Here is a 26,740-nt window from a genome sequence, read left to right as displayed (position 1 = left end):
GCACGAAACACCGCCAAAGGCCGTCAGATGTCGCACCACCCACAGCATCTCCAGCAGGACCAGTGAATGAATATAAACTTGTTGTGTCTTTATATTTATTTAAAAGCGGCGTTTGCGAATGCCAACGGTGGAAAATACTGTCAACATATACTTCAGACCCCATAGTCCAAGGATAGCAACAGCAGCAGTTAAGCAGCAGCAGCAGCACCACGGACTATCCGGCTTCATCCCTGTGAGTCTCAGTCCCCAACTCTGGCCTCATGAATCAAGGCCTTGAACACAGCACCGACTATGAATGCACCTGGGAGTCAATGCGACTCAATCGCAGTGGAATTAAAAAGTGCTTTGGCAGAGCCGCCACTGCTGCCACACCATCCCTAAAAGCAGCGCTCGCGCGCATGTTATTTCATCACGTTAAAAGCTATTAAAATTTACATTATAACAGCTCTGGGAAAAGAGAAGATAGGAGGAGGGGATTCCAAAGTGGAGCAGTGCGAGGGAGGAATCAGAAAGAGAAGGGTCGTTTCCTGCGGTGTGGTGGCTGAACACAGTACGGACCATACAGAGTACGTATGGTCTCTAGTACCAGCGATTCCTTGAATGGCTTGTCTTGTGCCAGCCTAACCTAAATAGGCGCTCACTAACGGCACTTATCCAAACAATTTTCCAAGGTGGAAAAGGGGGTGTTTCTCTCGTCTCGATATAAATACAGTAATAAATGTACACGTGCAACTGACAACAAAACACTGGGGTTTATAGCCACTTAGGCCACAGCAGCACTGCTGAAGTGTACGTGCATCCGACGCGTTCTCGAACGCCCCGCATAACAACGACCCGCTCACACTTCACCGCTGTGGTTACAATGCAGTGAGGGGTTAGCGCAACACGTAGAGACGCTCTCGGGCATCTCGCGATGTGACGTCGCTTGGCCGCACACGCGTACGGACGCGCAATGTCGTAGGGTCTGCGTGTACAGACGCAGGCCTCTAACAAAATAAGATTCTCATCAAGTGAATTGGTTATTTTGGTACCTTGAAAAGACGAAATAATGCTCCGATATAAATGCAAGTTTTTAAAAGATGCACACATCATAGTACAACGGTCGTCAACTTCTCAGAGTGACACTCGCTTAACAATACTCGTCTGCGGCGACACCCCACGCGTCTACAACGCAGTGCCAGCGTCGCCATTGTGCACCGGAGTCTCGTGCAGGAAACACCACCGCTCCGAACGCATGGCAAGCGATGGGGGGGGGATGGGGGAGGGGGGGGGGGCAATCCCGGCACCGCCGAGGGGGACTGCCACCCGTTTGGGGGACAGCAGCGTCGCTCTGGCCAAAAGTTTCACCCCCCTGGCGTCACGTTGGCCAAATGAGACGTGCGAGGCCCCGCCCGAGGCAAGGGGGTGACGGAACATTCCCAGAGCAGACGGGACTGTGCCCCCAAATGGGATTCAACGCTTTCCCCCCCTGGCAAAAAAAAAAAAAAACCTCTCCAGCAGCGCTAACAATGCCACCAGCCTGGTCTGCGTCCAGTAAGCAGGCCTCACGAATCCGACGCAAACCATGGGGTTGGTTAGTGTTCAGAGGCAGACGGCGAGTGAGGACGAGCAAAGGTGGTTAGTGTTGGTGGCGTGAAAGACCGACGACTTACCCCAGCCTCTTCCACTTCCTCTTGCTGTTATTCAGACATGTGTGAAAAGGAGGGCAAAGAGCGCCATAGGGAAGAGATAGAAACACGGCAGTCGCACCGGTTACATCGCACGCCCACACGAGGGAGAGCTTCATGACAGGGACTGGAGCGAGGCCTGCCGGGTTTTAAACCGATGGGATTCACGTTCTGCCAAAGACAAGTTTTATTGACGATCCTAATTGTTGCAAAATGCACATTTTACGGATCAATTCTGAGCACGAACGAGGGACTGCAGCATCGCGCCGTGCTGTGCGGCGGCGGCGGCGGTGAACATCTCAAGATTAAGGCGACCCATACCATCGGTTTCCAACCCTTGGGCTAATGTCCAATAGCGTCAAGTGGTGAAAATCAAGAGCACAAAGCTTCAACGTGAAGACGACGTACAACACAAGAATTAAAACAACAGGAAGCACACATGAACAAGTGTAATCTGTGTTTAGTAACACACAAAGACGTCGCGCAAAATACTTGGTTAAAAAGTAACCGGTGACCAGATAGAGCCACGAGTTAATTGAGACAACTGTGTGATGTCAAGCGTCTGCCTACTGTTCCTGGTCTATGGCTGTCCAGCAATCACTGTCTTACCGAGGTGAATTTGCCTTTGGGATGCGTGCGTAGGCTACAAATCAGCATGCCCTTTCACGTTCGTGTGCACTACAATCGGCCATTGAATACGATCCCAGGTGTTTTTAGTGGCATTGAACAATGTTGCCAATTCTGAATACATCCACATACATGCACCTAACTACAAACACCTACACGGCATTCATGCACTGTCCAAAACAGGGTTCCCAATCAACAGACAAATGCCAATCCAAAAACCACTCGCACCACCCATGCTGTAAAATGACACCATCAACTGACAGAAGAGAAAAGTCTGGCTGACGTTCCATCTCTCTAACGAGACTCCCATTAGCGCAGGGGACAGGACGCGCGACTGGCCCAATGAAGTAGCAGCAGCACCACAGAGCAGCAGAGGCGTCTCTCGGGCGGTGCGGTGGCGACCGCCGGCACCTTCCGTGACCCGTGCGTCCTCACCGGTGACGGAACATGACGGCGGGGTCTTGGTTGGCCGAGGCCAGGCGCCCCACGTGCCGCACTTCCTTGGCGATCATGCGCAGCTTCTCGAAGTTGACCAGGCCCTCGACGCGCGAGTCGTTCCCTACGGAGTCGAGCGCGCGCGCACACGCAAAGCATGCCGTCAATCGAGCCCTACGTGTGTGGCAAACCTACGTGTGAGATTGGTTGAAGATTGGGATGGTGGTGACGTCGACAACATGGGAAGAGAATTTCTGTGAACAATTCATTAGCACGAGGGATCACGCACCGTAATGGGTGAAAATGATGGATGCGTGGTTGGCAATGCACGGTTACTGCAACGGATAAGCATTTAGGGTTAGGTCTGTCATGGGTTAGGATGGAAATATAGGTAGAGGTTCGGGCGAGGCTCAAGTTCAACATGCCAATTATTATTGTTTCAGCTCACCACGAGGTTGAAAAACGATTCTCACAAGCGGGTTTAGTGATCAGACACAGTGTCAAGCATCGAAGTTGTTTTTCAAAAATGAATTGCGACTCATAGGTTAGCTTCATTTGCGAGCACGAGCTGGGCGTGTTAGATTTGCAGCGGGAGAACAATGCACAGTGCTTGCTGGACGCGTACCATCGTGCAGGAAGGTCAGATCCTTCTTGACGACCGGGAACAGTGGGATGATGGGCGGCTGCAAACTGGGACTGCTCAAGAGGTTTCGGTACTTGGCCATGTTGCGCGAGGGGTCAAACAGGTCCTGCAGGTCGGAGAACAGCTTCTCGTACTTGGATGGCAACTTGTCCCAGGTGCTGCGCAGGCGCATCACCGACGAGTGGCTCAGCCCACTGCGACACAGACGCCGGACACGACCACCGCTCAGCGCACAGCCACCGCTTGCATCGTTACAACCGCCCGCGAGCTCCATGGTGAACACACAGGGCGGGCTTTTAATTACAAAAACTCACGACATGCGATTAATCGAGCAGCAGCTGCAGCAGCATCACCTGATGATGGCGAACATGGAGTTGAAGTTGCGGCTGTCCCGGCAGTTGAGTGCGATTTTGAGATAATGCTTGATGAGCTTCACTCGCTTGAGCAGGCCCGTCTCGCGCAACACCTCCGACGGCACCCAGAAGGTCTCGCGGTTGAGGGTCTCCTCGAAGGCCTGCAGGTGCTCGCAGGCGGCCGCGCCGCCCAGGCGGAACAGGTTGGCCACGTACTCCGTGGGCTCGATGCTGCGGAAGATCTGGAAGTCGCGGATGGAGATCTGCGTGGCCACCTCAAGCGTGCTCAGTTGGAGCAGCGATATCTGGCTCTCCTTGAGCAGCTCCTGGGCGTGCTCGTCGGAGCACAGTGGCTCCGTCTGGGAGTTGTTCTTCAGGTAGTAGCTGCGGGGAGAGGACACGCACAGCCTTTACGCGCATGGATCTCCGGAGAAACAACAGACACCGGTCGGTGGCACGCACCGCGAGCCGAGAGCACCGATGGACATTGAGCACCATCAGAGTTTAGGTCGTCAATTTGCATGCCAGCGGTAGAGCGAGCGGCTCGCTATCGGAAGGTACCGAGTTCAAATCCTTGTTGGGGGTTCGGCTCAGCCTATCATCTCTCTGGGGTGGATAAAATCAGTACCGCGTTGCGGTGAAGCCAAGAGCGGTTGTCCCATAGCTAAACTCTCCCCCGCCATAGCAATGTGGACTTTCAACGGACGGCTCAGGGCTGTAAACCGGAGACGAGCACCGCCTCACCGCTCACGCAAGCGGGACGTGGCTTTTAACGTTCACATCCACTGAGTTCGCGCGCCCCTTGTGCGTGCGTGCGTGCGTGCGTGCGGGGGCGGCCGGGAGGGAAACGCACCGTGCGTTCAGCTGGATGCTCTCCGCCAGCTTGTTGAGGTGGTCGGGCAGCCGCCGCTGCTTGATGAAGCCCTCAGGGCTGACGGACACCTCGCACAGCGAGCAGGCCTCGGCCGCCTCGCACACCTGGAACTCGCGCAGGGCTGCCACCACCACCTCGCGGGCGCTGCTCTCGCGGCTCACCATCACGTAGCGGCTGCTCTGGTCCGCCCGATACACCTTCACCACCTGGTCTGGGATGTCTCGTGGGAGGAGCACACAACAATGCACCTAAGACAAAATATACACCGTGCGGGGCTCGTGTGGCGCGCTCGTGTGCGTGCGTGTGTGGCCTGGTACGGGCGCCGTGGTGATGTCACCGTCACTTAGTGGCTAATGGCAGGTACTGGTATTGGTGGGGAGCGGTGGCGTGGTGGTTAGCACGCTGCGCTGCAAACCCGGGGATTTACGCTCACGGACAACACCAGTGACGATAATCTGAACGGGTCCTGGGCCTCCCATAGGTTTACTCAGCCTTACCTCGTGTGGCGTGTAAAACATCAGGACTGGGGAGATAAAGATGGTCGGGCGTGGAGCTGGCCTTCATAGGTGCTCGCTGCCAGCAGTTGCCCCAAAAGTCTCTAAAGGCTATAAAGAGTATCTTTGTCCTGTACAGCGTGATCACACGGGTGGCCCAGTGCCCGTCACTCAACCTTGCAACTGCTGACAGCCTACACTCACCCAAGGAATTGAAATGCACTCAGCTGTGCTGCTAGACAGAGATCAAGCTAGACCGTAACACTCATGCCCATCATAAGATGAAATGTCTGACCTATATATATCAGAAAAATAAAACGAATATTTTAAGTGACAGCCCTCCATAAGTTATTTAAAAAGTCCAAATAAAAAATGAGATATCATCGAAAACACCATGTCATGTGTTCATTTTTACATAGCTAAATAGACATGGTAGGTGAACATATCAAGGCTTGGGTCAGGGTAGTCTCTCGTAGCGTGTAGAGAGACGCATAGAGGAATGGCAATAGCTGGGTTGGCGGAGAGTTTACAGAACACAGTGAAGCCATGAACAACAAAGCAAAGAACAAGCGTGGACTCCAATGGGGAACAATAACAAGAAGATCTGAATGTAATTCTGGCAGAGCATCTTCCCAGGGATACACCCCTCCCCCCCATAATGGTAGTAACAACAACACTCTTGCATACAAGGAGACATTTAAATAAGTAAACGAATACAAAAAAACCTTGATGCTTAAACAGAGCTTCCTGACAAACCACATTCCTATATGAATGTATTTTTATCCCTGCATTAATGTAATCATGGATCAATAAGCATTACACACCACAAACTTTCATTTCAACTCGCAATATCTGTTCACGATAAAGCACCATTCAGGACGTGGCATAAACCACGTTGAGCGCATAAACAACCACACGTGGGCCTTGTGCCGTGTGGTGACTATTTAGCTCAGAAAGTGCGGAGTGCAGAGGCAGGATTAGGAAGACTGTGGCCTCCAGCTAGATGGAAGAAGTCTTTAGGCCTCGGGCCCGAGCTTGGACAGGCGGTGAGACATGAGGGACTTCAGGAGGGCTGCTCAGGCATCTACGTACGTATGTATGTTAAACTTCTTTTGCACCGTACGTAACCAACCGTACCAATCGGAGGTGCAGGCATGTGCACCGTGAGAGAAACAAAACCCAAGAGATCCACCTTTGTATAATTGCCATGAGGATGGGCCTTCGCGCGAAACGTCACCCATTATGTACTCGTCTTTTAAGGCAGTGTAATTGATGGATGTGTTCAGTTTTTTGGGTTAATTGTGCTAGTGCACCAACTGCCGACGCAGCATCGCCAAATAATTTGTTTACCTTTGTGAAAGGCCCATTCACCGCGTTATCGAATTCAATCACAGTTCACATTAGGCATTTTTAGAACAGTGGTCTACACAAGTCTGGCGGCCAAGGGGGAAGACCTAACAGAAGATTGTGGGAGCCGTCAGGGCAGAGCCCGGCGGTCGCAGAGTGTCGACTGTGTAGCAGCTGCGGGATCTGGTGGAGGGTAGGGAGCGCTGGCGGCGAGGAGTGGTGGCCTCAACGGCTGTAGCCAAGATGACGTTTTGATCTTGATGTTTAAAAAAAATGTAGCTTTGTACGGTTAAATAATCGTATTAAATTCTACTGCCTGTTCCATAAAATTCTGAACACAAAGACTTCCGTAAAAAAAACCTGGCTTTCACAGGATGTGTCGATGGTGAGAGCAATTGCAGAGGAAAGCCTGACGACTCTCAGGGGATGGCAACAGCCAGAACAGAAAGTACTCTGGGACCACTAGAGAGCGTGAGGCGCCAGGCACAAATGCTGAATTTTTCACCGAGGAGATTCTGAACACAGGTGCGTAAACAGGGAGTTGACTTGCTCCCGTTGCTTAACCCCTCGTAGAACAGACTTCTTATCATTGATTTAATAGACTGGCATAGCTTCTGTAGCTGTGTAAATAAATCCTAACTTGATGCAAACTTTAATAATACCAGCCCCGATGGCAAAAGGGCCAGGACACTTGTGACACATGCTGTGAGAACTAGGGTACACGTGACACACGCTGTACACTAGGGTACACGTGACACACGCTGTACACTAGGGTACACGTGACACACGCTGTACACTAGGGTACACGTGACACACGCTGTACACTAGGGTACACGTGACACATGCTGTACACTAGGGCACACGTGACACATGATACACACTAGGGTACACGTGACACATGCTGTACACTAGGGTACACGTGACACATGCTGTACACTATGGTACACGTGACACATGCTGTACACTAGGGTACACGTGATGCATGCTGTACACTAGGGTACACGTGACACATGCTGTACACTAGGGTACACGTGACACATGCTGTACACTAAGGTACACGTGACGCATGCTGTACACTAGGGTACACGTGACGCATGCTGTACACTAGGGTACACGTGACACATGCTGTACACTAGGGTACACGTGACACATTCTGTGCACTAGGGTACACGTGACACATGCTGTACACTAGGGCACACGTGACACATGCTGTACACTAGGGTACACGTGACACATGCTGTACACTCGGGTACACGTGACACATGCTGTGAGCTAGGGTACACGTGACACATGCTGTGAGCTAGGGTACACGTGACACATGCTGTACACTAGGGTACACGTGACACATGCTGTACACTAGGACACACGTGACACATGCTGTACACTAGGGTACACGTGACACATGCTGTGAGCTAGGGTACACGTGACACACGCTGTACACTAGGGTACACGTGACACATGCTGTACACTAGGGCACACGTGACACATGCTGTACACTAGGGTACACGTGACACACGCTGTACACTAGGTTACACGTGACACATGCTGTACACTAGGGTACACGTGACACATGATGCACACTAGGGTACACGTGACACATGCTGTACACTAGGACACACGCGACACATGCTGTACACTAGGGTACACGTGACACACGCTGTACACTAGGTACACGTGACACATGCTGTACACTAGATACACGTGACACATGCTGTACACTAGATACACGTGACACATGCTGTACACTAGATACACGTGACACATGCTGTGAGCCAGGGCACATGTGGATGGATACTCACTGACAGGAATTCCGTCTGGGATTGGCACAGGCCGGTTGGAGTGGGCACGTGGGGTGGCGGAGAGTGGGAATGGAAGGGAGCAGAATGTATTGAGATTCGCACGTGACTTGTACATCAGACTCTCTCTAGATTTATAGCAATGTGGGAGTCTACGTGAACCAAATGGGCAACTGAGCAGAGGCAGACGGGGCCTAAGAAGCAGTTTCCAACAGCAGAGCTCTCCCACACTGCTTCACTCAGTGCGCACAGACAAAACTGGAACACAACATCAAAAGCGTAGAGCAGATGGTGCCTTTCAAGCAGACAGCACTTACAAAGCAGTGGTCAAACTGTGATCATTTACAAACGAACCAAATAGTAAATTTCCCTGTAAAAATTGCCCACAGTTGCACAGCAGCCCTCGTGAAGACACCGTGAGTTTGAAATTGCCAATCAGTGGTGTAGAAGACAAATCTGACTTGGTGGTGGTGCGATTGTTTTGCAATGCAATGAACTGAATCTGCCTCTGATTAAGAACGATTTCGTGGCTCAGGGGAGCAGAGAAACGACAAATACACAGCAACACTTCGCGCACTGCCAACAAAAACATTGGACAACACACCGTGCTTTAACCATAACAAACCAATAAACACCTAACCCATGACATGGGTCACGAATGCAGACTTGTAAAGATAATATCTTTCCTGTTTTGAGGTTTAACAAATGCGACACTTCACATGACACGCGTGCAAGGATATTCATGCCCCGACCTTTAAACACGTTTAATGCAACAATTAACGAGGAGACATTTCGATCTCATGGGTCTAATCGGGTCGAGACAGCTGCACATCAACCACAACAGTGGTTTCATGAGACATACACGCCAGGTGCTTCTTGCGTGTGACAGGAACCAGAAGCACGCAAGGGTTCTCATAATTAAGGTGCAAGGGGTTTACCGAAAGAGACGCACGCATACACGCCAGGCAGTTCTTTGAAAACAAGGTGCGTGGACATGTTTTGGGCGAGAGACTTCCTCTCAAGCATCTTCTGGTTTCGTGGGCGCAAGGTGTTCTCTGCCTTTCTAACTGTGCACAGCAGCAGCACACACGGCAACGGTCCCCGTTCAGTGCAGCGCTGCATAGAATTTGCTCGGTCATTACATATCTAGCCCACGACTTGTTCGTACATTTTACTGACACTATCAAAGCCCTCCAAGAATACTTCCAATTAAAAGAGTCGTGGGAAAAAAAACTGAAATATACGTAGAGTAAGAACAATCTGCATTAGCCTAAATACGAGTAGGAATTGGGAAATGTTTCCCAGTGGTGTATTTTTATTTTTTTACACGCGGGCCGTAGATAAGAGAGCCTCATTACAAGCGAGGCTGTTGCTGAAGTGGTAACAAGCGGGGTTTGCAGTGGATCCTTATCAGAGGCCTTGTTTGTGATTTTGCTGCAGGGCAGAGGGAATTAACAATTGCCAAGATGCCTCCTGCTGGCCAAGCTCGCAATGAAGCATCGGCCAAATTAGTTCGTTGGCTGGGTAGACAGCAAACTAAGATTAAACTCGCTCTGCCATTATATAGGACGTAAAAAAAAGTTCTTTCCAGAATTTCCCCCTCCGGCTAGAGGGAGAATCCGTGTTGGATCCGATGCGCTCGTGTCTGCAGGTCAGAGCGCCAGCCGCTCGCGTGGGCCGCTGCACCGCGGCAGGAGTACCTGGTGCGGTGCCGAGCTCCGCCGTTCCGTGGCACTGCACCAGGTCGGGGTTCGAGGAGGACAGGCTGGCGGGTGTGGGCAGCGGTGCGAGGCACGGCCGCGGGGCCTTAACGCCCAGCACGATGTCGTCCTGGGTGACCGCCACCTCGCTGCGCCGCAGCATGCCACGGTGGGGGGGGGGGGTGAAGGGAGACATCTGACGGTTAGCGGATTTTCGCGAACCTCGTGGACACGCGTGCCGGCACAAGTGCGCAGAGCTGCAAAACACACACAAACAGGCAAGTGTTCTATATAGGCAAAACGGGTGCAAAGAAACACGTGCGTCAAACCGGCGCTCAGATATATACATTTCAAGAGCACGTGAATGGAAACGGCCTCATAATATAGGGCACTAATTTAAAAAGAACGAAGTGAAACTAAAATTTTAAAACTCATTTCCAAAACTTTCACTTGTTAAACTGTCATGAAAGCTCATTACCAAGAAAGTGCAGAAATATGTCATGATATGTGATTTTTAAAGCACAAAAGCCATTCTTTTTTTAACAGTGGATATCATTATTGGCCAGGTTTGATGGTGCGCTCTATTACCCCGTTAACTCATCAATCTGCCGAATTTTAATTTGGTGCGCGTCTGCCGATGAGGCCAACTACAATCGCTTCACTCTCCCGCACTAGTTCCGGTGGCACAATATTATATAAATAATACAAGATACTGCGCAAGATATCAATACAATGACAAGATACCGCACAAGATGATATAAATGACAAGATTCTGCATCAGATACTATCACAAGCACTGCGATGCCACGAGCCAAGAGACCCACGTGATTGCCTGCGGCCAGGACACTGAGGAACAACAGCACCTCCCCATCCAGGGAGACCTGTATACGTGGATTGCGCACACCAAGGCACACCCGCCGAATCATTCAAATGTTATCATCTGGCCAATCTTCCCGGCCATCGCACCGAGATGAACGCAAGCACGCCAAGTGGCTGGGCTTCCCACCTGGACGGTTTGGTGGGCAGGAGATTGATCTTGGACTTGGTCATGAGTTTCTTGAGCTTGCTCTTGCCCATAGAGTTGCCCTTCTTGTCCTTGGAGCGCTCGTGGCCGGGCGGCAGCTCGAGCTGCACCGTGAGGTCGGGGATGGAGTAGCGCTTGTCGGCGATGCGGGGCTTGTGCTGCACGCCGCTCGTCTGCTCCTCCTCCAGACGGTGGCAGATCTCCTTGTAACCTGGAGCCGGGGCCGGGTGCCAAGGGAAACCCCATCGGATTGTTTCTTCAAGCCGGAAAGCACTCCGCGAGAGGGGCGCACGCAACCCGGTGTGTCGAATGTGATAAACGACCAAAACAAGAGGAGACCGTCCACTTTGTTTTGCGGGCTGCCGTCTCGAGCGGGGGGCCTCTCCCTGGGAGCGAGTGTGTGCGTTGGACTCACTGAGAAGGTTGTTCTTGACGGTGATGGAGAGGTGGGTGCTCTTCTTCATGATGTCCATGGCTTGTGACAACAGCACATTGTCAAAGTTCTGACCGTTCACCTCCAGAATCTGGGAGGTGAACAAACCAAGGTGAGAACACATTCTCGTCAGTACACCCCCACACAACGTACACGTCACGTCTATCACCCTTTGCCAAGCCTAACATGGCCATCAGACTCAGCTAGAGGCCCAGCGGACGAGCGAGCGACTCTACAAGTCAACAGTGGCTGTCCTATGAGTAGACTTGCCCCTGCCATAGGAGTGTGGAACTTCCACCAGTGGCTCAGGGCTGTAAGCAGGAGATGAGCACCAACTAAATGCTAATACTCCAACCGTAAGGACGGTAGATTTAACGGCATCGCACTGTAGGTACAACATCTCTCAGCCTTGTCCAGACTACCAGCTCAAAAGAACTGAAGGTGTGGCCAGTGTAGGTCAGATTAGCAATTCCCAAGAGGCTCATGACAGCAGCAAACATTGATGACCGTACTGTACTGATGAGTCCCAATGAGAATGGAAACCAGCATACAGCTGTGTCTGCTTCCCTGCTGCCTGTTGTTGGGACAGCCACAGTTTTAGTCAGTGGTCTAAACGACAAAACGGCCACACAAGTTCAGTTCGTTTGAGCTGGTGGTCTGGAAAAAGCTGTTGTCCGTGCGATGCTGCACACCCGCGTGTGATGTGAATTCTGATTGTTTCTCCGGCTTGCGTTGACGTTTCTGTCGCGCTGGGTTTCCATTGCAGATTCGACATAAGCACAGTCAGTAGCGGGCATTGACGATGAGGGGGGGTGGAGGGGGGAGGGGAAGGCACGACGGCCGCACCTGGTCTCCACGCTTGAGGCCGCTCTCGCTGGCCTTGCTCTGCAGGTCCAGGGAAGAGACGTAGAGTGGGAAGCCGCGGTCCTGCCCTCCGTCGAGCTTGAAGCCCAGCGGGGACTCGCGTGACGCCCGTCGCACCGTCACGTGGCGCACGCGCGCCTTGGCCGCGCACGCGATGTTCAGCAGCCGCAGGTGGCCGTGCATCTTCTGCAGCAGGAGGTCACCCGGTCAATCAATCAGTCATCAATCGATCTATATTTTTACGTGCCAATATCGCCCCTCGATAAAGTAGGCGTCGGCGCGCATTGTGACGATTATTTGAATCCTTCAACGTATTAAAGACGCAGGTAAGAGCTTAACATGCGCAATAGTTGCTTTTGAATCGGAGACTTTATTCATGTGCACCCTAGCGTGCGCTGGTGCAAGCCACATTCTCGCGTTGTACCTCTCTCTCCAGACAGCTCTCAAAGTTCTCCAAGAACTGCATGAGGTCAGGGTCGGACTCGAAGTCGTTGAAGTGGTTGTTCACCCAGAGCAGCACCACCCGGGTCACCTACCCCACACACGCAAGCACGCACGCTCAGCCACATGCTTCCACAGCTATTTCGGTTTCCATTTGCCACGCACGCACACACATACAGACATGCACATCGCAATATGGCAGGGACGAGCTATGCAGTACCAAACAAGCAGCCCACTTCATTCATTTAAAAAAGGCAAACGTGGCTAAGCGTGAGCTGTCGGTTGACGCACGGTAGACGTGCCCACACCTTGTCTCGTAGGCTGGAGTCGTTGAACCACTGCAGCAGACGCTTGCCGATGTCGAGGCCGTGGGGCTGGAACGTGCGGTAGGTGAGCAGGAAGTCCTCCACATAGGTGGGGTCCACCACCGAGTGCTCCTCCACCAGGTGGTTGATGAGTCTCTCGGGGGTGCCCTGCGCGGAGTCACGCGGGTCAGGCTCGGTCCGTCACGGAACGGGTCGCACGCACGCACAAGTCTGTGGGTGTGCGTGCCGAAGCAAGCACTTCGCTGGGGGACTTTCATTGAACGAGCGGTAGGTATTTCGCCGTTGAAAATGTGATGCTCGGAAGATCACATCAACCCAACGATAAAGTAATATTTTTACCACCATTGGAACCTCATTTGCCAGTAAAAAATGTGATAATTGCTTTTTTACCCTTCTATCTGGCAACAAAACTGACACCTTTTTTACAAGGAGTCATGTATGCATAGACCACAATAGCTGCAGTCATAATGCAAACAAAAAACATAACTCTGATAATGTATGCACTGTCCTTGAAGAAGTTGATTGGTCCACACCCGAGACAGCTTTCCTTAGAGCCTAGTCTCACATGGTGTTGGACCAGATGACGCCAAAAGGCGCACAACCAATTATAATATTTTTACTTACGTAAGTAAACAACCATGTTGCAGAATAAATTGATAGTCACGGAAGTAATATTGATTAGAAATGAATTTCTAGCGACGAGAAAGTTGGCTCTGACCCAATCGCTTTAGAAGCCAAGGCGAGGATGGTCACGAACCTTGATGACGATGTGGCCCTTGCGCGTGCCGGTGCGGTCCAGCTCGCGGTGTTCCTTCACCATGACGATCTCGCCCTCCTCCTCCACCTTCTGCATATTGCGCTCCACCTTGTTCAGGATGCGGCAGTAGTCCTTCTGCGCTATGCACACAAACTGCACGCAGGACACGCACGCAGCAAGCCAGCATGCTATGAATTTCCTGCCAGAACCAACTTTGGAAATTTAATCGGCGAGTGTGAAAACTGCCCCTGCGAACCGGGTGTTAAGCCACGAGCCCATTAAATTTTGCCCTTTCTTTAGAGTCTTGACGAGACGGTGATCTTAAACGAGCCATTAATTTTAGCTCGGTGACTCTGCACACACTTGCACGCTTGGGAGACAAGAGTTCAATGCTGAATTATTTTTCAGAAATAGATGTGTTGGTGTAATATCAATGACCTGACCACCCCTATGTTTCCATTCCTGAGCCCTTTGTTCAAAGATTCTTAGGCTTTGTTTAAAGTATGACACTGGCCGCTAACCATATTCGTAACACATACAAACTTTTCTAACAGCATAACTATTATGCCCAACTACCACTGCACCGTTGAAACATCACCTTGACGGCTTTATCATTGTAACAAGTGACGTTACAACAGGCACACAGGGTAGTAATGGGCCTCAGTGATGCCAGGAGTGTTCAAGTCTAGGGAACCATGGTTTAAGGTCAAGGTATGGGATAAAAGTCTGATAATTCCACAGTTGTATCGGACACTTCTCACACATACAAATAATAACATGCCTAAGAATCTACCATGACAATGAAATGATGCATTACCACAGGATTTACATACAAAGCAACCACTGAAGTAATAATTTATTAAAATAAACAACAATTAACTTTTTTTTTATGTTACCAGGTAAGGCCTACCGAGCTTTCCAGCTCTTTTTCAGAAGCAACCTGGCCACAACTGATAGCTCAGCGAAGTGGCTACCCACGTGGACATTTATGGCAGCCAGATACTCGAAACGCATGTTTTAATTGTGGAGGGATAAAACCGGAGGACTCGGAGAAAAATCCGCGCGACCACGGGGAGGACATGCAAACTCAAAATATACAGCAGGCGTTAGGGTTGGGATCGAACCCATGACCTCCTGTATACCGGGCGAGGGAGTTAACATCTCGACATCACAGAAATGGCACGGCTCCCAGACCCCGTTCTGCGGCGAAGCCTCCGTGTGGGCGCTTGTCGCGGTGACTCACGAGAGTGAGCGGCATGGGCCTTCGCTCCACGACAGCGCCGGGCGCTCTCACCTGGCAGTCGTCCACTTTGGTCTTCATGACGCCGGTCATGAGCTCCTTCTCCATGGAAGGCGACACCCCGAAGCAGTTGCCCATGCACAGCGTCTCGGTGCGCCCGTCGGCGCGACTGATCTCCACCGAGCCGTTCAGGATTACGCACCACGAGTCGAGCTGAGGGCCGCGGGGGACACAACGAGGGTTGGGTCAGCGGCACGATGGGAGGTCATAGCACGGGCGAAGAAGCCTTCAAAAATGACTTCACCAGCCTGGTTTCCCTGGCCCAACCTCTGGTAGCTATGCTTGAATCATACTAGAGATGTTGCTGCACGTTCAGTTTCAGTTTCATTTATTAGGTATAGCCCTGTGAGCCATTCGGCTCTTGAATCGGGTGCAACCGCAACAAACAAAAAACTAAAACATGAACAAGAAAACATCTTAAAGTCACTATGTGACTATGTGCAAACAGAAAATCCAAGAAAAGACAGCAAAATATTGCAGAAACAGCACAGTACACCAACGCTATGTGCAAAAATCCCAGTGGGATGCAAGTCAAACAACAACAACCACAAGACAACTTAGATTAAGGCCATCGGTCTAACTCAGTACTACCACAAACAAACATGGCCAAACCAAAAAACGTTTTCGAAATCACCAAAATAAAGCCATAACAGCAATGTAACAGTGATCATAGGAACTGTGACCGAATTTGGTGAGGACAATGAATGAGATCGTTAGCCCTGAGGATAACGGGTGGTGGTGGTGATGATGGCCATGCTGATGGTAATGACGACGCGCATTTAGAAGAGAGTTGCGCAGGTACCTCCTCTCCATCGCGCAGTACCACGGTGCCAGCCTTCTCCACCACGGCAAACACCATGGAGGCGCACAGCTCGCGCCGCACCGACATGGTCATGTTGGCGAACGCCGGGAACTGGTGCATGAACTCCAGCAGCTGCTCTGTGGGGTACAGTGACGCGGTGCCGCGCTGCGCGTCAACCTCACGCCGTCCGCTGCGACCCCTCGGTGCCTCCGAGAGTGACCGCTAACGATGTTCGGTAACACTTTGGTCCTCCTGTCCATCATTTACTGACAGCGCTGTGCTGTGGGATTCCATCCTTCCCCCGCTCTGCTGTCCTTTCCCCAACACCTCAGATTATCACGGTTGGCAACGTGTGGTGCGAAAAAAGTTCTACATACATATTTAGAATTACTTTTTACAGCGTTTTCAATAGCATGGACTTTCTCGTATTTAATCGTCCGAAATTGTGAGCTAATACTCGTTACGAAAAACAACATTTCAGTTTCTCCTGCAGTGAGGCCGCGGTGAGGCTGGGGCAGTGAGGCCACGGCGGCTCGTACCGATGTCATCGTCGGTGCGGTCTGCGGGGTCCTTCTCAAGGCAGTCGCGCACCATGTCGCGGCTCGACACCGACATGGACGCCTGGTCCAGGTCCTCCTCGTCGTCCTCGTCCGAGTCCACCACGGTCTCCGTGAGGCCCGTCAGGTCCATGTCACCCAGCTCGCTCTCCGTCTGCAGAGCACGGGCAGCGCACGCGCGCCTTCGTGATGGGGCTCGGCGTGCACACATGTACACATGCAACAACAACAACCACCATTCACCGCTAAGTGGCAGCGACGTCACCACGGTGCATGTGCCAGGCCACGTGAAGTTTCGAGCGACCGCTGGCAGGAAGGTCACGGGACAGACCCAGTTGCCACGTGTTGACTGACTGAGATGACTGGCAGATGCATCACCTGTGTCCCCTACTGTGCCACCTTACTGTGTTTTAAGTGCCCGATGTCCCGCGCGCTGTGCACGTGCACACACCGTACACATGCACACAAGCACGACGATCACCCAACGACCAACGTTACATATGAAGTAACCGGCGCCTTCCTGTGCCCGAGCTCCTTGCGACTGCAGTAAGAGTTATTTGATATCCACGCCGGTAAGAAAGCAACACCTGGTAGGTGACCAATAGTCTAGCTTTGACCCTCGTGTAGAGGCAGGCAGCAGGGGTGACCCAAGCAGAGCAAGGCTGGTTAAGCAGTGGAGCACGTAGCGAGCGCAGCGGCTCTCCTGCTCGAGAGGCAAAGCTACTCCTCGTCCTTTATAATCATCATCATCATCAACGCATTCGTGAGCTCCCAAAGTTCTCAAATGAGTATCTAAAATTCGATCTGGTCGTAACATTCACCACTTTGTGTGCTCAATTATCTTGTAAGCACTCATCATTAGGACACGCATCTTTAAAAGTAACTTTAAAATACAAACATGAATACATATTTAAAAAAAAAACTTTGTAAATGGAAAAAACGTTCATTAGACGCTATCGACCTGCGAATCCACAGTTATCCCCTATGTCTGGACACCGTGCACAGAGTGGGAGGTTCGGAAAAAAGTACAGCCTGACCGTAAGGCAGATGCTCGCACTCACATCGTCAAACTAAAACCTAAATTATAAGAATTTCTATTTACCAGGTAAAGCCCACTGAGCTATATAGCTCTTTTTCAGAAGCCACCTGGCCACAAATGACAGCTCAACGAAGTGGCTTATCATGTGGAAACTTAAAGAATCCAAATACTCTAAATGTATGTCGATTATAAATGAGGAAATAAAACGGAGGATCCAGAGAAAAATTCACGCAACCATGGGGAGAGACATGCAAACTCACCTCCCTCTTTTAGGGACCACGTGGACCCCACTTACACACTGAAAAACGTGCGGCCACAGCTATTGTTTTTTTTTGAAAACCATGACTCATCCGCAAGCTTCTGTAAAATCACGAGATTATAGCTAATAGCGCAAGGGTGCGGGGGTTAGTGAGCGGGCAGGAGTGGAGATGGGAGGTTACCTGGAAGATATCCGAGAGGCTGCTGCTCTCCGACTCGCTGGCGATGCTGCAGCCTGACAGGCTGGCTGTCACGGGTCGGTGGAGCCCCTCCCCGGCATGGTGCATCTTGTTCGAATCGGCTGGGAGCTGCAGCACAAAACAGCACATTAGTGACGAGCACTCACAGAACTGCACCCACCCGCACGCCCCGCAACGCACCCACTCACACGCCCCGCAACGCACCCACTCACACACCCCGCAACGCACCCGACTCACATGACCCACAACACACCCACTCACAAGCCGTACAATGCACTCACTCGCATGCCCTACAACGCACCCACTCGCATGCCCTACAACGCACTCACTCTCATGCCCTGCAACACACCCACTCACAAGCTGTACAATGCACCTACTCACATGCCCTGCAACGCACCCACTCGCATGCCCCACAACGCACCCACTCGTATGCCCTACAACGCACCCACTCGCACGCCCTACAACGCACCCACTCACACACCCCGCAACGCACCCACTCGCACGCCCTACAACGCACCCACTCACACACCCCGCAACGCACCCACTCACACGCCCTACAACGCACCCACTCACACACCCCGCAACGCACCCACTCACACACCCCGCAACGCACCCACTCTCATGCCCTGCAACGCACCCACTCACATGCCCCGCAAAGCACCCAACCGCATGCCCCGCAACACACCTAATCACGTGCGCCACAACGCACTCACTCACACACTAGAGGATCACAGCCCATACAGCGCACGTCGTCCCTAGAAATGACCATAAACATCTCAGGCCTTAAGACACAAATGGCCAAAAGGCACCAGATTAATTCACGTATACAAAATGCCGACACTTTGACAATGCCGCGTTTCGATGTGGACGCACCAATGAATGACGAAAATTAACCATTCAAAAGGATCCTAACAGCCAGCGACTTGGCACATACAACTGGAAAATGTAAAATAGCGCCGGAGCCATTGTGTCATTTCTGCACTGGCCGAGTGCATTGGCCAGAACCACAACGCAAACACAGGGGCGGCACATCCTGGAACAACACACGAGGACGGTGACGCCACGCAAAACAACGCGGTCTCCGCATGCGGTGAGCTGCAAGGAAACTCCCTCTCTCACATCTCCCTGTGTTCAACAGCTGACCGCAATTCTACCCCGATACCGAACGCCCGAGGATTTAACAACAGTGCGGCAAAAAAGTACTGACCCATACCCACGTGATTTAAAACATGGTAATCTAATCTGTTAATTCAGCAAAGGTGTTACGAAAAAAAAGCTGCTTATCCAAAACCAATGCACACGCCAATCTTAGTTAAAATGGAAGCCATTTACTCCAACAGACTCGCACACAAACACACATTTAAAGTAGTTACATTTTGGTTAAAAAAACACCCGAAGGGAGTTCGTACACAAACCCAAGGTACATATCTACCCATTACGCCTCCCGATAAACTTAAGAAGGTCCCACTGGTATTCACGACAAAGAGGGGAAGGGGGGGCTTCAGGTTTAATGCTCCCTCTCGGGGTGGCGCACTTGTCGGCAGAGAGCCTGTGCGATATCATCAGGGGACATTGTCCACTACTCAACATTACGGTCACTGGGAAGTGAGATTAGGTCAGATGGCAATGCGCTGTCATCAATTTCAAAAGGATAAGAGCAGCCTCCTATGGCCTGTAACTGAATTATGAATACGTTCGGTCCACATCCATCACGTTATCGGCGCTACTCATCCCTCCACGACAGGCGACGCCGGAGGCAATCTGATGTTAAAAACAGCAAAGCGAAAACGTGGCTATATTTCAGGCGATAACCCAAATCACCCTCAACTCAATAAAAAGCACAGTCTCTTCTAAAAGAGCCGAAGACCATTTTTCAGCAACACTCACCCGCCTTCATCGGCCTCAAAGGGCGGCCCCCTCTTCTTTCTCTCGCCACTCCGCGCTTGAGATTGAAAATGGATATTACGATTCCACTCGAGCGAGACCAGCAGGACAAACAATGGCAACGACGCCGCTCGCAGGGTCCGCACGCCTCCGTCGCGCTCCGCACGCGTCAGCGAGTTCGGGGGGGGGGGGGGGGGCATCGTTGCGAGTGCCACTTCCCTGCACTTTCACACGCACCCGGCGATGGACTCAGCCCAAAGCGGAAAGGAAAGGGGTGGGTGGGTGGGGGTGGCGCCTTTTCCTTCCCCGTCTCCACAGGTTTATGGACGTGGGATGCTGGTCGGAGGCCGAGGCTGAGAAACTCAGAGTTTCCCGAATCTGTTTGTGGGCGAGGTCTACAGGAAACGTTTCACGTCTCGCTCGCTCGTTCGCTCGCCCTGCTTTCCCGTGGCCCCTGCACCCTCCACATCCCCCCCTCCCACGCGCCGCTCTCGCACTGCGTACCACCTGGTATGCAGGAGTTCGTGGGTTCCATTTCGACCCTGATGCCTGAAAATTCGGAGTTTGCAAGTCTCTCTCCCCGTGGTCATGTGTATTTTTCTCCGGGCCCTTCGGTTTTTCCCTCCACATTTAGAATCAACGTGTGTTTAGAGTATTTGGCTGCTATAAATTTCCACGTGATAAGCCACTTCGTTAAGTTATCGTTTGTAATAGCCAGGCCACTTCTGAAGAAGAACTATATAGCTCAGTGGGCCTTTACTGGTAAAATAAAAATGATATTTCGATTTAAAGCTTTCGTGACTGCAGGGATTCATCTTCTTGGTTCTTTCGGTAAAGTCACGTAGAATGGAAATAATAAAATAAAACATAATAAAATAATTCAATTCTCACGACGTTTCGGCCACAACGCAAGCAGTCTTCACCTGAGGACGGCTGCTTGCATTGTGGCCGAAACGTCGTGAGAATTTAATAAATGTATTATGTTTTATTTTATTATTTTATCATTTCCATTCTACGTGACTTTACCGAAAGAAGCAAGAAGATAAAAATGATAGTTTTATTATTTTTATATAAACAGCTGAGTTTTCCCAAGGCAGCTCTACCTCACTCATCCACTGCACTGACACTGCTTCCGACCCCCCCCCCCCCCACCAATTCTGTTTGTGTTGGCGTGAAATAATTTCACGTGCAACTCATGAGCCCATCGTCACGCACAGCAGGGGTGAATGCAGGCGGCCAGGGACGTGAATCACGAACAAAGGAACGCAACTTCGTGTCGTCTCTGGGCAATTATTACGATTGCACCAATTCACTAAAGTTTTCCATTTGAAAACTAAAAAAATATATACTGTGAAATCTGCAGCTTCCATGAAATTGGGATTTACACATATCTGTATAAAAATAATTCACATTCCAAGAAATGTAATATGATAACCGTGTGCTTGTTAAATATTGAGTTATTCTGTTACCGGAATACTATTTAACGTAAAATGAAATGAATGAGATGCATAAACTGAAGATAAGCGGACCTGTTAGTCAGACCTATGAAGCCAACGGTCTAGGGGGAAAGGCAGTTGTACGAAGATGCAGACACAAAAATACCCACAAAGGGAATTCACCCCATGGTCCCAAGCTGAACGGGCTGGGCGTGGAGACCAAGAAAAAACGATGGGCGTGACCCTTGCACCGGCGGGACGAGGAGATCCGACTGCGCAGCCGCGAGTCCACGGCACGGCTCGCGTGCTGAGGAGCTACACCGCCGACGCCAGCGGTGGCCAACTGGCGTCTCCCCGAGCCGCACACGCAGCTCTATTGGAGTAGTATGAATGTCTCCCGTGGTTTGCCGAAAACTGTTAACACATATCTACACTTGGCTCTTTGTAGAACTCACGGGTGCTTTTTAGCTCTTGGCCTGTTACAGGTTGGCCACCCCTGGCCTACACCGTCAGTAAACCCGCAGCACATTCATTTTCTAATTCTCAACGCAAATGTCACTATCGTCAACACCCTGCCTCCCAATTAATCAAGTCCACAAGTAAATTATGAAAGATTAGGATAGAACCCTTAAAAACAAATTACGCGTCACTGCCTTAGTTTCCCATTTTCGTTCATATTAATCCAGATTTTTCACTAAACTGACAAAACAATATCAGTTTAAACAGACGTCTCTCTGTGCTGCCGCGTGCACGAGGCACCAGCGTCTCGACGAGACGACCGCTGTGAACTCCCAGGTGGTGATCGTTACACTCGGCCGCATCGGGCACGGCATTTGAACCGAAGCTAAACACAAGGGGACAGAGCTCAAATGACCAAATAATCAAAACCATTCATTGTCATTTACAAAGGCAAAACGTTGGAAATTAATGTCTCCAGTAAACCAAAACCACAATCAACAACTGCTCATTCGCTCAACAGAGTTGCTGAGCACAGGCCCAAAGTTTCAAGCAACCAGCAACTCACCACAATGTCAGAATTGCAACAGGTAAGAGTTTGCACGTTTCTCCAAACCACTTACATCACCCAGTTGTTTAAAACACACGCAGAGTAGATGACACGGCTCCACGAGAAAAGCCAGCGGGATCGTGCTGCGCAACAGTTTTCAAATTTACGATCAACCACTGGCTCTCGCTCACTCATTGGCTCCGCACGAGGAGAGCCGCCCCCCCCCGCGTGGAGACCATCGCGTGTCGCTTACCAGGAGCTTCCTACGGCGACCGAGCGGCATGCGCGCTTTGACTCGGGCTCCCAAGTCCACGAGTCTCCACGGAGCGGGGAGGGCAGCCACGGACATCGGCGGGCGGTGGGTCTCCGCGCGGCTATTAGAGCGCACGTGTCGGCCGACCGCACGTCGCTGGGCAGCAGCGTTCCACCGGCTCCGTGTCCCAACGGGCGCAGCGATCAACACGGCTTTCTCTCAACGAGTGGGAACATATATGGTCTCGGCAAGTTCCTCAATCTAAAATTAATCCCGGGGGTTAATTTCGCGTCGAACCGAGAAGCCGAGTTCCTCTCGGAGCCGTCTAATTTTCAACCGTGGTGTTGGGGAGTGTTTGGGAAATTCTGCCGCGGGGGAGTATATAGCCTCGTTTCAGATAAAAAAAACCTTTCCTTTTGCCACACGGAGCAAGCGTGGGTTGGCACGTCACGTCCGCTTTGCCACAAACTCCTTACAAGGAGTCAAGAAAACCACGGAAAGCAGAAGTGATTGGGGTGGTTTGAAAACCGTGCTGGGCAGCTCCGAGAAATGCGTTTGTTGGATATCAAGAACAACAAACGCGCACCCAGGCAAGCAGGCGAAAGTGAGATTCACGGAGCCCCCATAGTAATTTCACGGGAGGCGCTTTGTGCTCGAAACAAAAACAAGATTACGGGCGCACAGCCTCCTACACCACTTCCCAATCACAAACTCGGCACGACTAATTACACTTTTTCAGACCTCAAGTCTCCCCCGTGTTTTTTGGAAATTATCACTCAATAATGGCGCAGTCCTCCCACGGTTATGGGATAACACAGCCCGCTAGCGCAAGCAGCCGTCACTGCGACAGGTGCCCAAAGAGGGGCATGCCATGGAGCTCTGGGATCGCAGGAAGGCACGAGCACTTGGGATACTGTTGCTGCCAGGCAGCCTCCCGTGCAATCCAGTTATTTCACCGTGGGACCAACGGGAACGCCGGGCAGGGTATTCATTACTCACATAGGTGCGGCGTGCCGTGTGGGGGCTGACGCCTGGACAGGTGAGGTCCACTGTGGATGTGTGGCGAGTTACCACAATTCAATGAGCTGGAGCCGCAACAGCAAATAGGATGCGTGCACTCTTTACACATGTTACATCAGCCAATGTTGTACTGTCCTCCCCCTTACTCTGAACAAAATAACAGATTTTTTTGAAAAATATTTTTGTCCTTGTTTATTTTGCCATTCTGCCACAATGCTGACACATCATCAGACACACTGTAAAAATCGAAAATGTACATTGAATTTATAGAGCCAAGGATCTAATAGAAAAAAATATGACAAAAAAAAGTGGGTCTCGAATTTAAATTTTGATATTAATTATAATTAATAGCAAAATTTTTGCCTTCTTCGGAACCAATACGTCTGCCATTCTGATGAGCATAACATTTCCAAACTACTTCACAAATTCTCAACCGTAGAGAGAGAAAAAAATACCCACAGGCTATGTAGCCACACGTCGCGTGCGATTTTAATGAGAGCTGTTTGCTCAAACATAGCCGTGTAGTGCGAGGGCGGGTTTTCTTGATCTCCTCTAAAACAGCTCAATCAACGGAGGGCGTTCTCGCAATCGAGTCGCGGGCAGGGTTCACCATGACCGAGCCACATCGAGTGCCAGGCCTCGTAGATGCCACCTGTGCAACCCGTGCACTCCAGAACAACATGAACCGCTGGCTCTACAGGGACAAGAAACAGGCTACACAGGACCAATATCAGAACACAGTCAAAACACATCACACATCCGTCAACGAAATTTAAGTTTAACCCAAAAGCGCACGAGCTGAAGCTCTGCTGTGAATTAAAAGTTAATAAAAGTAATAATGGAAATAAAATAAAATATCACGACGTTTCGGAGGCAACACAAGTCTCCGTCATCAGGTGGGACCGTCACAGCTAAATTTACTGCTGTGATGTCAAAGTTCCTCCCTGCTCCAGCGACCAACGAGGTGAAAATGTCCGGTGGTAGGAATACCACTAACGGGGGCGGTGCAGGACAACCAGAAAATACAAAACATCAACCCTGGGGGAATGAAATAAAAGGTTAAAAGGTGCAGCCCTGCAATTGCCTGCTCATGACACTGTTGGCAGAAGGGCTTCAACTAGAGGGAGCTCTAGAGAGCCCCTCCAGAGGATTTTTGGCCTACTCTTTCACATTGACTAGACGTCTCGGAAGAGGTGGCATTACCCAGACTTCTCCCCACTACACTCAATCCGCCGATTGAGCGCGGCGTACCCTTATTTAATAGGGTGGGTGGACAGAGGCACAGTGATTGAATATGGAGCAAAACCTCCATTTGATTGTGAGTCAAGCACTCGAACCTTAGTGATACTAAGTAGAAATAATATAAAGTTGAATCCGCTAAATATATGAAAAATATATTTAATCGCCACACAAACTAAAATATTAACCAAACTATTTCCTTTAAAAAAAAAAGAAATGTAATAGAAGCATTTGAGAGGTCAGGTGGGAGGGATGAGCCAACGTGTATCTGTGGAGCTGTCGAGAATGATCAAGATCAGGTTAATTTGTTGAGCCATGTGAGAACTCAAAGAAGCAGGACAGGGTCTCGTTTGCAAGAGTGACTTGGGATGAGATGTGGTGCAAGAGAAGAGAAAACCAACAGCAACGGTGAGCTGTGAGCCAATTCGAAACCCAATTCCACAAATGAAGTGGCAAGACTCTTTGTATCATGTGATGATTACATTTCAGAAAGTTAATGTAAATTGTGATGTCACCGTCACATTTTCCTTTTGTATGCCCAGCCTGTCAAACCAATCCAAGCATTAAGAAATAATTGCGATAGATATGACAGATATGGCATTCAGAGTGCCGCACAACCTACCACCAAGTGGAGTTTCAGGTTTGCGTGTGTGTGTAGAACTTTTTTCGCACTGTACACAGCCAACCGTGCTAATCGGAGGTGTGGAGGAAGGACAACAAACTAAACACAAAACGCAGTTCTAAAGAAATTAAGATTTAAATTTTGATTTAAAAGTGAATAGCTCCAGTGGCTTCCTAATATCGGAAGGAAGAGCATTCCAGACGGCCGCAGAAGAGCATGTGAAAGCGCGCGATGCAGCGACCGTCTTTGTCCGACGGGTTGGATAGTGCAGTTGAAATGCCCAAGAGCTCAAACGTGGACGCGTGAATCACGGCAACAGACGGAATGGAGTGAAATGACCATAAACCCCACGCAGCAGACTTTCCAGGGCCACGTCACTGGCCTTTCCAGAGCCACGTCAACTCAGCCTCCGCACACTTCCCCAAAGCGACCACGCGCGGCGACCACGCGGGGAAAAACACAGCCCCGGCCGACTCATCTGTTTACTCTCTGTGACCTTTTCTATCCTAGCCCACGTGAAAAATTCACAAAATTACGGTAAGGCATGTTTACAAACTAGTTCTCTGCTGGTAACCTGCAGTAGCTCTTTACTTGTATGTATGTATGTACGTTTAACTACTTTTGCACCGTACGTAGCCGACCGTGCTAAGCACGGTAATGTTCCACTGGGGAAGTACGAACGCAAAAAAATTAGACGATTGCGAAGACTCAACTGCCTCATTAAGCAGCGAAGCAGATCGCTTCGCAGATGCTAAAGAGACGAGTGAATGGGTTACAATGGCACCGAGCCAGGCGTGGGGAGGCCGCGTGGAGGAGCCGAGTGGAGGGACGTGCGTCGCACACACTGCAAGGCACAACAGGCACGAGGCCTGACACCTACCAGGAAGCGGTGGAAGCCAGCACACGCTGAGTACGAGAGCGTTAGGCAATGCATACCTCTTGGAAGGCTTTGCAAACTACTTTTAATACAAAACGTTACCTCCAGTCTGTATGCACCGTTTGCTTTCTATTTGAATACTGTCCTCGGCTATAACGCGATTTGGCTGAGTAAAGTTGTCAATAGGCCTTGATTTAAGTCACACTGCCCTGTTCTAAAGCACCAGAGTCCACGTGAAGGTGTGATACCAAACAGCAAAACCTTTGCTGTGCAGCATTTTAATGAGTACAGCGTTCTGCAAACCGTACATACAGCGGTATGAGCAGGATGTTTTTACAAGCACAATGGTACGTGAATAACTGTAGCTTTCAGAGCATTTTGGGGAAATCCACTATGCCGGGCACAACAAACCATTCCACTTGGTCAATATTACGGTCCGAGCACAAAAAATCACTGACGCAAATTT

At 50.6% G+C, this 26,740-nt stretch overlaps 1 protein-coding gene across 8 annotated transcripts in view; it reads right to left on the bottom strand.

Moving 5' to 3' along the window:
* The window catches only part of LOC133350673 (rap guanine nucleotide exchange factor 2-like), a 236,096-nt gene that overhangs the window by 10,919 nt on the left and 198,437 nt on the right, over nucleotides 1–26,740 (bottom strand). For 5 of the 8 annotated variants that reach the window (XM_061565281.1, XM_061565288.1, XM_061565286.1 and 2 more), the window contains 16 exons: nucleotides 17,920–18,045; nucleotides 16,423–16,594; nucleotides 15,884–16,020; nucleotides 15,076–15,234; nucleotides 13,782–13,934; nucleotides 13,007–13,171; nucleotides 12,682–12,789; nucleotides 12,240–12,443; nucleotides 11,376–11,484; nucleotides 10,943–11,171; nucleotides 9,937–10,085; nucleotides 4,579–4,819; nucleotides 3,726–4,109; nucleotides 3,355–3,566; nucleotides 2,730–2,853; nucleotides 1,653–1,676 (listed from right to left, as the gene is read on the bottom strand). In XM_061565281.1, the coding sequence (XP_061421265.1) occupies nucleotides 1,653–1,676; nucleotides 2,730–2,853; nucleotides 3,355–3,566; nucleotides 3,726–4,109; nucleotides 4,579–4,819; nucleotides 9,937–10,085; nucleotides 10,943–11,171; nucleotides 11,376–11,484; nucleotides 12,240–12,443; nucleotides 12,682–12,789; nucleotides 13,007–13,171; nucleotides 13,782–13,934; nucleotides 15,076–15,234; nucleotides 15,884–16,020; nucleotides 16,423–16,594; nucleotides 17,920–18,045 (2,696 nt within the window). Of the gene's footprint in view, nucleotides 1–1,652; nucleotides 1,677–2,729; nucleotides 2,854–3,354; nucleotides 3,567–3,725; nucleotides 4,110–4,578; nucleotides 4,820–9,936; nucleotides 10,086–10,942; nucleotides 11,172–11,375; nucleotides 11,485–12,239; nucleotides 12,444–12,681; nucleotides 12,790–13,006; nucleotides 13,172–13,781; nucleotides 13,935–15,075; nucleotides 15,235–15,883; nucleotides 16,021–16,422; nucleotides 16,595–17,919; nucleotides 18,046–22,516; nucleotides 24,846–26,740 lie in introns of those variants that run through there. The other 3 variants (XM_061565289.1, XM_061565282.1, XM_061565285.1) reach the window with 3 other exon arrangements.

Source organism: Lethenteron reissneri, chromosome 34, assembly GCF_015708825.2.
Source record: "Lethenteron reissneri isolate LAM-NWPU_2019-01 chromosome 34, ASM1570882v1, whole genome shotgun sequence".
Lineage (NCBI taxonomy): Eukaryota > Metazoa > Chordata > Hyperoartia > Petromyzontiformes > Petromyzontidae > Lethenteron > Lethenteron reissneri.
Note: the sequence above shows the minus strand (reverse complement) of the source record. Positions and strands in the feature narration are given on the sequence as shown.